The 12,219-nt window shown below is 32.5% G+C and overlaps 1 protein-coding gene across 2 annotated transcripts in view; it reads left to right on the top strand.

Moving 5' to 3' along the window:
• The first annotated feature begins 313 nt into the window (after window positions 1–313).
• Window positions 314–12,219, top strand: part of LOC147063956 (protein kinase C-binding protein NELL2-like) — a 152,762-nt gene continuing 140,856 nt past the window's right edge. For both annotated transcript variants that reach the window (XM_085958780.1, XM_085958779.1), the window contains exon 1: window positions 314–430. In XM_085958780.1, coding sequence (XP_085814906.1) covers window positions 373–430 — 58 coding nt within the window. In that variant the 5' untranslated portion in view covers window positions 314–372. The remainder of the gene's footprint in view (window positions 431–12,219) is intronic.

Below are 12,219 nucleotides of genomic sequence, written 5' to 3'. Positions count from 1 at the left end.
TATTTCTGTTAATTTTAAGGGAGAATAATTTATAAGTGAGACATTTTAATGAATCAATGTTTGTCAAAGTTCTGTCAAATTTTCCCGCGCGGCGATTGACTTCCGTTTTTTGAATTTCCGAAAAGTGGAAACGAGAGGTCCTCGGCTGCAGCGCCGATCGGGGTCACGTGCGATGCAGCGCTTGGGGTTGCCGGCGGAGAGGCTAGAGGGTCGGGGGAGGGTGAGGGTGAAAGGCTTTCTTCGCTAGAGGGACGAGGCAAAGAGAGGGGAGAGTATCGATGCGAGCGCGCGCCGCCCGGGCGGCAGTCTGCCGCGCCGAGCCGCAGCGCGCGCACGTGCCGCGGGTGCCCAGGGATGCGGCACCGCTAGGAAATGCCCGGCCTGCTGGCGCTACTGGCCGGCCTGGCCTGCTGCCTGCGGCTGGCCCCCGGTATGTACTACCCTCTGTTTTTTTCGACCCCCGTCTTATCGATTATCTGTCCCACCGCAATTTTTACTGTCGATTTCATTTTTTTGTGTCTCCATATTTAAGGCTGGAGTGGCCGATCTCACCCCGTTGCGTGTCCGTCACCACCCTCCCCCTGACAACCGATTTCCTTGCCCTCCCTCGACCTGAACCTCACTCAAATCCCCCTTTCAATTATTGCTATCATAAATGTATTTATTTCTCTATGCGCCTTACATTAAAATTTGACACGGGTGAAGCCATACAAAATTGCTACCATGAAAAACTATTTTCGATCAAATGTACACCCTTTGGAGAAATAAAAATGTTTAGTGACCTGCATGTGTAAAAATGCGTCTTATATTGCACATAAATAACGTACCGAAATAGCCACCGGGTTAATTGATCCACAAAAGTATATTTTGACATTTTCCCCGATAAAACGTAGGAAATAATTGTTTGAAAAAAAAACATGTGAAGACTTTTACTGTTTCCATTTCTTACGTAAGACCATGCTATGTTGTATTTTTTCACCGTCAGAAGTACGGAAGATTTTCTTTCACTCTTTTCCTGTCAATATTATTTTTCATTGCAGTGATTAAAAGTCGATTATAAGCAAAAATATAACGTAGTTTGGTCTGAAATACTACGAAAGACGTGACATGTATTAATTCGTTTTTTTTCTCGCATAAAATGTCTTTGGAAGGAAAATATCCGCATTGCTTTACCTAGTAAATACACTACAAGTAGGAATCACAAACTATTTTTTATAACAGATCAACGATAACATTGTGAGGAACATTGATTTTATAATTAGAATATCATTACGTTCCAAATTTGAATTCGTTTTTACATTATGACATTTGCATTATTAGTCTACCTACAAATTTTGTGCGTGATGTTTGTGATAATTTTCATGTTTATTTGAATTATTGTATAAGGCTGTTGAATGATTGATTCGCTGAAAATTCGAATTGTCAACATATTTATTCGCGATTATTGACCATAAATAATAAATACATACCTTGGTTATTAATGAATGCTGTAATTAACTACTTTTTTTAAAATACGTTTTCTTGCATACTAGCAGTAATATTTAAATTTTAATGTTAGTGTTGTGATAATACCGGAATGTTATATTAAATACTTTAAAGATTTAAATATTTAGCATAATATATTTTTATTGTTGAATTTGTTTAACATTATAATGGTAAAATTATTGAATATTTTCTTCGATAGTTGACTTCCCAGATTGTTTTATCTTTTGATTTAATTACTAATATACTTATTACCTACTAAATATTCTGTGATACAATTTTCACAGGAATGTAGGAAAACCATTCATCAATTTATTTATGGCGAAACTTGTAGGTACCTAGTATGACCGTCAGACATATGAAATAAATATTAAAGATGTTGTATGTACATAATCGGCAGCATATATTATAATGCATTACTCCATATCTAAAAATTGTCGGTTCCCTCATTATTGAGGGTCGCGATCTCCAACGATAACTACGTCTAGTCGTTTCCGCTATTATTGATAATCTATGCTGTGAGAATTCGGTTATTAATGCTAACCTAGAAGTCTTGGTTTTGGTATTCTGCCAGGTACATTTCTCGGCCCGTGGTAATTTAACAACAAAATTAATAAGACCAATTCAATGTAGATTCTAAAAATTTTAATATGCAATAAGTAATAGCATTACTCGCACAACGTATTAAATTGATTGTAAATTTAGTTTTTTATGACATTCGACATGACAATCATATGACAGTAAATATTGTATTTATTACTAGTACACGGAAATGCACCTAAGCGATTTTCTTAAACGTGGGAAATGTTTTTTTTTTCATATGGCAAATACTTAAATCTCTATGGTTGATTAGTACTATTAATTTATAATGCAGTTGTGCCCCATTACCATTATATATGTTCAAGTAAAACGATATATATATATCGTATGATGTTATTTAGGGGAAAAAATCATGAGATTACTAAAGTTAGACAATGGGCACGTTGTGTTTTTTTAATCGGCGCATTTCTCTGATTTTCGCCGACATCACGCCACTCTGTTATGCAAATAATACAATCAAATTCTTCAGTTTTAAAACGGGCTATCGCATGAAATATTACTATATTGGACAATAATATTTTAAAGATTTTATTAAGTGACATTAAAATAAATAAACAGCGGTATGTTGGTACTGACAAAGGTACTTAATACAGTAAGTTGACAAAAACTAAATCTTGATAATTCTGCATTGAAATGTTTCCATATATAATTAATTTTGTACTATTTCTATATTTCAGGACGATTTTAATATGAGTTGAATCAGTATGTAGCCATATAATATAACACTTAATGTTCTCTACATTGGCAGCATTACTGGAGCACACTAAATGTGAATTTTGCTACAAATGGATCTGCAGTATGACAAAACTTACGTTTACTCCCTTTCCACCGTCACTTTCATATAATAATTATATGGAAGTTACATACGCTATATATTATTAAGTTATCTTCATAAAATAATATTTTCTTCAACATATTAGAAAGTTTATTTTTTGTACTAATTTGAATCAACGGCAATTTCATATACCCCACGTAGTCCAGTGCGTAAGGCATTGGTCTCTCATCCGGGGAATTCAGTTTTGATTCCCGATGAGGTCACAATATATTTATGTGATTTTCTCAAAGCGTGTGTGTTTGTGATTGTTTTACTTCTAGTACTACACTACTGTTTCACTTCACTAATGTCATTGGGCTTCATGACCTGCTATAGTATGAAAAATAATTATATGTTTATAACTATTAATTAATAACATACAATTAACACACAAAATCGGCCGTGGTCTTATGGTTAGAGTATCGCTAATAATTGGTCTCGTAGATGGTGTAAAATCCGAAATAGCTACGGTGTTTTATTGCATATAATTATTATATCTTTGATCTGTAAATTAATATAATGTATTTTAAACCAGCTGAAAAGCCTATCAAAGGCTGTACAAGAATATCTAAATTCTTGTCCGGTATCTATAATTAGGAACGTGCATCATATAAAATAACCGAGAAAGATTTCCTAAAGTCCGCCTATAAATTTGGTACCAAATCATTTTTTGCTACGATATGAACACAACTAAAAATTAATTAATTCCTCCAAATAGCCATAATGTTTTCCGAATAATCTTTTTCGTCCTTTGAAAAATGTTCCCCATTATTTTAAGGAACCACCCCAATACGTAATATGAATAGCAGTAAAGCTATTTTCATTTGTCATCGACTTAAAAATAATGTTTTTAAAATAAATTGGAATTGTGCAGAGTTAAGCAAATGTTAAAGTATATATTTATGATCCCCAAGCTACACTTGTAGGTAAAATTATTCCTGATATATCGATAACATTCTGAGACTAGAATATTATGTTATAATACTTTTATAAAAATACCCTAAAGGACAGGCCCAAGATAGCGATATATCCCTAGTTCTGATGTTTCGCGTTCAATGCCTCTTTCCGTGCCAATACTATAGTGCGTAGTAAGAAAATTTATACCACGTGAATGAAATCCGATTGAAAACATGTAAATCTTTTTAATACATTGCATATTATGTTTTTCGTAATAATTATATTTATATTATCAAAAGATCGATATTAAATTCGTCAACAAAAAAAATTAATAAAAAAGTGCCTTTCGACTTCTTTTGAAACTTGACCTTTTTAAACAATAACGATATGCCAATATAAACACTCGAAGGTATTACAGTAAAAATGTTACAATGTAGAATGATAGTAGATAATATTATAAATGTGTGTACTAACTCTTAAAGATAAGAACACTTTATCCTATGCAAAAAAAATAACAGACCTTTCAAAACGTTGTTTTAGGAAAATAAAAATTACCTATCTTTTTTTATAAATTCACTACAATTATAAAAATGGTTTTCCTGACGCGTGTTTAACTAACTCATAATATTATGTTGAGCGTATTCAATTCAATGCCAAATGATACACACATTTTATAAATTATCATAGACTACCCACCAAGCACATATTAAACATTGAATTTCTTGAAAATATTACCATTCTCATTGGTGTGCAGCGTCATTACAATTAAATTATTGTAAGAAAAATAATAGAATATGACAGATTTATTATTAGACAATTGAATATAAGAATTATTGAAAATGTGACTCTTATTTAAGATTTATGTATATGCTAAATATACCGATGTCAAAAATTATAGTCTATTACTGTTTATAAAGAAAATTAACTTAAATATTTAAACGATTAGATATCAATTAATTCTTTAATTATTAACCGACGTCGCGGATCACTCCATTATTTATTTTTTATAACGTACTTATACTTGCTAATAATTTTAATAAACTAGGATTTATCCAGACTTTGAAATATCTACGTTGTCAATAGTTTATAAAAAAATCATTCTTAAATTTTAGAATTATATGGCAAGTGTACTATCAATTATGTGGCTGCCGTAGAGCAAAAAAGGGGTTCGAAATTCCGCTGTTGAGCCAAATTCACACGTTGGTTTTTAATCAATATATTGTGTGCTCAGATATAGCGTACGGACGGTTCTAGTGAGGAGCGATTGGCTAGCAACCAATTCTCAGCAGGAACCGGTCGAATATGAATAGTATCTTCGATTGGAAATGGTGAAATACCTAATATGTTGACGTAATGTTGTAAAGTATAAAAATACCAAAATATCGTAAAGTTGACGAGCCGTGAATACTAACAATGATTTTTGAATTTACAATATCATCGCATTAAAAAAAGAATGCTTCTTTTAGCCCGAGATTAGATTTGACAAAATGTGTGCACATTTTTAACACTTAAAATTTATCTTATCTTTACAGTTTACAATGTTATTATTACGTTTATTGATTTAAAAATCAGGTGAGTTCGGAACTACTATTGAACAATGACGCATAACGGCTGGGATAGCCGTACCTAAATTATTTTAATTCGTCGTTTTCTTCGCCAGGTCCTTTGCCAGTTTCTTAACTATTTTACCAATCATTGTTACCAACTTAACGTTTTTTGTCAGTTCTACATTTTTTACTCTAGCCTTAGTCTATGGCGTTTAAATAGAGCGTCCTAAATTTATATGATAAAAAATATATCTTACATTCGATATTTAAACGATGCCTAAATTTAATTACAACGCAATGTGGTAACACTATGTTAATGCTTTTAATAACATCTTTATCGAATTTCTTTACAATCTAAATTCCCCGACTAAGATGTGCTGGAGATGTCAAATGAATGGACTGGATCGACCAGACTGGAAAGTCTTTCATGTGAAACTGTCTGATCAGTGCGTTGGAAGGCCGGAGTTACTGTGGTAAGATTGTGTAAACCGGGATAAGCATTGCAATCTGCATCTCGGATTAAATAGACACTGGAGGTTAGATCGGAATGATTATGGCAACTAGAGGAGCCCAGGGCCCTCCACGAACTTTTCCACCACGTTGTCAATTATTATGATATAATTTGATTGGATATTGTCAGTGTTTGCGCATTCGCATAAAATAAATGCGCATTTTATATCCTTGCAAAGAAAGTACCTACTTACGTCCGGTTTTATTAAATATGTATAATATGATTGTTGAAATTAATTAAATAATACGTATCTTATTACATAATATCAGTCGGACCGCCACCAGACTATGTTAATAGCATTGTGTAATATATATATTTACACTTTGGATGTTGTCTGTCTACTAGAACAGGAGTTCCCAACTGATTTTTTTTTATCAGGAGCAGGTTTATGGTCGAGTAGGGAGTGACATATAGATATTTTTTCAATGAAATTGCCATAATTTTAATGTAGAGCCAATATCCTACAATTTTACGAATTCCTACGTACTTGCTTATTTTATAATAGAACATGCATAGTTTTTAAAGGTTAACAAAAACGAAGCATAACTGCGCAGTTCATATGCCACTTTTTCATTGTACCTATTAAACAGTGAAAATATGACTTTAAAATACGGGATTTAGGAGAGAAATATGATTACGTTCTAGGTAAGTTTGTTTTTCCATTTTTGCACCGATTTCAAACAATTCGGAAAACAATCTACCTATTTGTGTACAATATTTTAATTAATCTGTTTAATATTTAATATAAAGAATCATTTATTTTCGTTTATCAATATTTTGTTATTAGCGCATTCAAGCAGGCGCATCCTGAATCCAACAGTGAACCTCTCGTCTAGAATAAGTTCTTCCTTGTCCTCTCCAATATGTAAATTAAATAACAGCTATAGCATACATTTTTCGAAATTATTAGTGATATACTTAATTATCAAACAAGACCTAGGCTACTAATCATGGCCCCCACAAGGGGGAGGGCTGACAGGGCTCTAGCCTGGGAGCCCGACGAGGCGAGTCGACCAGATAAGTGAGATAAACACACATCACGCTATTTTCCTTCAACAATATTATTGTTTAAAATTATGTAGTTGTACGATACAATTTTTAATTGTGTATCAACACTCGACATCTCCATAATTCAAATGGATGTATTGAAATATACAATAAAACACTAAATATACACATTATTTTTTCCGCGTACACCATTTGGAAAACGCTACTGTAGAGCGTCACACTGTCTTTATCCTCAGCGATAGGTAGGGGGGCCCACCAAAGCTCCTAGCCTGGGGCCCGCTTTACGGTGTGGGGCCCATGCTACTAATTACAGATATGACTTCCTCAGGCTTTGACGCACACGCTATGACTAGGTACATACATTTTGAGAATTTTTATACGCTTTTATTTCGATAGATCGTAATTGTAACGGTTATTCTAATATACGATGCATCTAATAATAATAATGAATGATAGTTAATCATTGAGGATATCATGAACCTGTAACTATGTTCTATTTTCATGATAAAATAATCTGTATTAACCCGCATTCTGAAGTATGTTGACCCTTTTTAGATATCAAAATTAAATGCGTAATTCTCGTCTATTTTTTGGGAATAGACGAGTAGAAATAATAGAAAGTAATAGAAAAGTTTGCAGAGTAAAGCTAATTAAGCAGAAATTAAGTATAATATATATAGCAGTAAGCAGAAATTGTTCGCAGAGTAAAGTTAGGCTGGAATGCTTTTGGCCGCCTGAATAATGTGTCCAAAAGTGACCTTCCACTGTGACTAAAGCGCAAAGTGTTCAATCAGTGTTTGCTTCCCGTGATCGCGTGTGAAACATGGACCCTAAGTAAAAGAGAGATCCAGAAACTTAGAGTAGCACAATGTAGTATGGAGAGGGCATGCTGGGCATAACGCGAAAGGATAAAAAGAGGAATGAGTGGGTAAGGAAGCAGACAAAGGTTTGCGATGTAATAGAGTTTATTAAAAGCCTCAAATGGAGATGGGCTGGACACATAGCTCGAATAAGAGATAATCGTTGAACAAATCTAGTCATCCAGTGGTATCCAAGAAGTACAAAACGTCCGCAAGGTAGACCTAGAGGCCGCTGGATCGATGAAATGATAAAGTTCTGCGAAAGTACGTGGCAACACGATTCACAGGACCGAGAGAAGTGGAAGCAGCTTGAAGAGGCCTTCATCCAGCAGTGGATAGATTCAGGCTGATGATTATGATGATGAATAGGAAAGCAGACATATTTTAGCATTTTAAATAAAAAGAGGGGCAAAGAATCGGCTTTCTCATACAACTGAATGAAGCAGGCCAATAATAGCCGACAGCCGAGAGAAATAGCGACGCGATAAAAAAAAATGCAGGGCATCACGGAGGATTTACTTTGGTCATTATAACGTACGCATAATATAATATAATGTTAACGTGGAAATTTTGCCGCAAATTGATTACCAGCCTGCCTCACCATACTTTTTCGCCATACTTGCCTGCTTCACCATACTTTCATATAACCTGCCGCCCCTAGTATTTTAGGTTGTGTTGAGTTTAAAAAATCAGTGTCTTTCAAGCAACGTTTTAATATTATATTTACTTACTTATAATGTTATTAAATATCTAAAAGTACTTAGTAACAAAGCTAATATTTAACGGGATGATTTACGAGGAGATCACTTACAATTTGAAACATTAATTAAATCTTAGGCTATGAAATATTTCACGTCGCTGTTAAGTAAGGCCTGGCATCGAACAATACTCCAGTGCCTAGTTTGGGATGGCAAATTGACTCATTTGTCAAGCGAACACACAAAATACATTTACCGACCGCTCATATTGTGCCGGAATTCTGTATGCTTACCATAAATTCGCGATACTTAAACGGAACGTTTCACGAAAGTAAAGTTTGTCTATGGAAGCAGGTGAAATGAACGAATAAACGTCTAGTACATTTTTATCGCATTTATTCCGTACCTCTTTTGTTTTACGTTTAAATATTCTATAGTGACGCTTTTTTATCACGTTTTTCTTAGCTCGTATTGTATATGTTTGTCCGGTGGTTGTTTATCCAGTACAAATCTTGCAATCGATTTTTAACTAACTTACCGACTAGCTGGACATTTGAAACTATTAGAATATATCAGAATTAGCCATATTTAAGTAGAATTGAATTCATCTTTAGTTAATTTTGTTTTGTATGGTAAAAGTTATTTCGGAAGAAATCTGTTGGTAAGGTTGTGGTCCTAGCAACTAAATTATTAATATATACGTCCGTTACGATGGAAATCAAAATGACATTTCAGTATTCTATATTTGTTTGTTTGTTGCAAAATAGCAAAAAAATGATTTGTTGACGATTGCCTTATTTGACCTAAATTATTAATACATAGAATTTTCAAGTTTATATTATGATTCAACAGAAAATTTAAAAACGTGGTATATAAAAAGTTCTTTTTACTTGTAATTTTATTTCCATTCATGTAACGAGACTATTCTACTGAAAACACCCCTATATTAATATTTTTAACATCCCAAGATTTGACTTCTTAAAAAGACGGTAGATATATGAGCGACATCTTAATTGATTGGCACTGTTTGTTTGTTTAGCTCGGAAAATCGTTCTAAACATCTTCAATTACATAGCAAACATAGACAAATGCAACCAACTAGGAAGTTTTCGATGAGTAAATCGGACGGGAAAACGTTGGATTGAAAGACACAAATTTAGATGCATCTTGTAACTACATAAAACAAATATAAATTAATAATAATTATTGTATGGTATTGCTGTAATGTTATAATAATTTTAATATTCACTTTTTCTTTATTAAAATTAATATTATTTATAACAAATTTCCGAAATAAATTATTGCATATCATAGATGTTACTGTTATCGTAAGAAATTGTATAATTTCAATAATTTTATTGTAGAAAAAACTTTCCTTGCCTTCTTCATCCATTTTGTATGTTCCAATGTATCCAATAGCGGCTCTCGTGGTGCAGTGGGTAAGGCGGTGGCCTTTCACCCGAGAGTTCTGGGTTCGATTCCCGGTCATGACAAAAACATTTATGTGTTTTTCTCAAAGTCTGGGTGTTTTTGATTGTTCAAAATTACTAACAACCACCTTGTACGAAAAAGCAAGGACATGGTTATTAATAATTCTAAAAAAAATGTATCCAATATAAATTTGTCTACCCAAGATATTTTTAGCTGTATCTTAAACCCTGATATACCTAGGTACCAAATACTTCAATATTTTTTTTTGTATTTAAGTTTTCAAATTACACATCAAACAATATTTTTAGTAATTTAGTATTTTAGCAATAAAGTATTTAACTGCTTAGGATTTTATCAAAAATAAAGTGTTGACAGATGACTCGGGTTTGATTTACTTCAAAATAATTTTCTCATTAATTTGCATAAGTTAGTCATTTATTATAAAAAAAGTAAACCCAAAAGCTTTCGTGGTTATTTAAAGAAAAAATTTAAATTATATTTTATTATCTTTTAAACGAAATTCGTAATTTTTTGACACAACAGCAATACAATAAGTATTGAGTATTACAATTCTCCAAAGATATTTTCAATTAACAAAATTCTGATTTTTTCACACTATGAAAAACAGTTACATTGTTTATACAAGTATCTTTCCAAATAATGTGCATAATAAAATATCAAATTAAATAAATAACATTATCAAATATAGAATTACAACGCCCGGTGACCCTAAAAAAAGTACACCCAAACCATCACAACCTGTTTCGGGAGGGGTGTCTCACCCCTTGGGGACAAAACGAGATAAATTAGTACGGGCTTATCCTGGTCAACGAATTGAATAAGTAGATCATATCTGGGGTAATTTGCGAAATTACCCCACTGCAAACATTCCCATTCGATGCGCATTTAGCTAAATGGTGCCGTCCATTGTACGGATGGGTTGTGTAATCTGCAGTATAATTTGTAGATAAATATGCGTTCGCAATTGTTAAATTTAATTAGTACACCTTAATTAAATTTTAACAGGGGTTTTAAACATAATGGCGAGGTCTTATTATATCTGAACCCTTTCGTGAAATGAGAATTGGCGATTCATGTTGGAAGCATTTTCTATTTGTTTTTCATCTGTAAATTTATTAATTCAAAAACATAATTAATATTTACTATGTGAGTAATTGTCTTTGAAAATTTTTCATGTTTTACAACGTTTTTATTAGCTCGTATTCTTATTTGTCTGGTACAAATCTTGCAATCGATTTTTAACTAACTTCCCGACTAGCTAGACATTTGAAACTTTTAGAATATATCAAAAGACGATGCCAATGCATTCTTTTAATACTCTTGCCATCTTTAAGTAGAACTGAATTCATTTTCAGTTAATTCTGTTTTGTATGAAAAGTTATTTCGGAAGAAATCCGTAATCCAATCCACTAGTATTGGTTGCTAAGTGGGTGGTCCTAGCACAACTAGCAACTAAATTGAATATATAAACGTGCGTTACTATGGAAATCAAAATGACATTTCAGTATTCTATATCTGTTAGTTTGTTTATTTTTTATTTACTTCATATCAAGTACAAGTTTGAGCATATTGAGCATAATAATTCAACAGAAAATTTAAAAACGTTGCATATAAAAAGTTATTTTTATCTTGTAATTATTTACTATATATTGGCCGTAATTTTAAACTTTGTGTTATGTACTTATGTATATTAATTTCTCAGATTCGATCTTACAATTCTTCATCGTTATTCTGTCAGTGAGTAATAATATATTTATGAAACTTCAATTACTACTTTATCTGTATTCGTAACCAATATCATATAATAATAATCAACCAGTTTTTTTGTACTAGGACAACGTTTTATCTAATTTATCAGAAGTGTTGTCTATGTCTTAATTATATTCTTTATTCAGTATGGCGATCTAGCTTATTTTATGAAAACGAGTGTATGCGATGTAATCAAATATGTTGATTATAATCTTCTATATAAATGGAGCCTATAGACATATTATGTGTCGCTAGATTTCAATATCAGCCAATGGTATTTTTGACTTTTTTGTGAATTGCTGAAGAACTACAGCTTTCTAACATTTCTGCATTATCAAAATGTGGAATTTATTAATTTTAAATATTCTATACTCGAAATAATATAAAATTTCACCCTTGTGACTGTGTATTTGAGGAAACAAAAAGCTGTTTTTCTCCTATTCATCTATTATGGACTTTGTTGATTTTGAAATCTAGCGACACATTATTATGAATATCAGGCAAAAAGGACTTAACACTAATTTTTAATATATTATTCTGAAATGAGAGACCACTCCTACAGTTTTTTTTATACAAAAAACACACGTCACACTTGAATTTA

Source organism: Rhyacophila brunnea, unplaced genomic scaffold (genome assembly GCF_057557595.1).
Source record: "Rhyacophila brunnea isolate RB1 unplaced genomic scaffold, BYU_Rbru_1.0 scaffold_8, whole genome shotgun sequence".
Classification (NCBI taxonomy): domain Eukaryota; kingdom Metazoa; phylum Arthropoda; class Insecta; order Trichoptera; family Rhyacophilidae; genus Rhyacophila; species Rhyacophila brunnea.
Note: the sequence above shows the minus strand (reverse complement) of the source record. Positions and strands in the feature narration are given on the sequence as shown.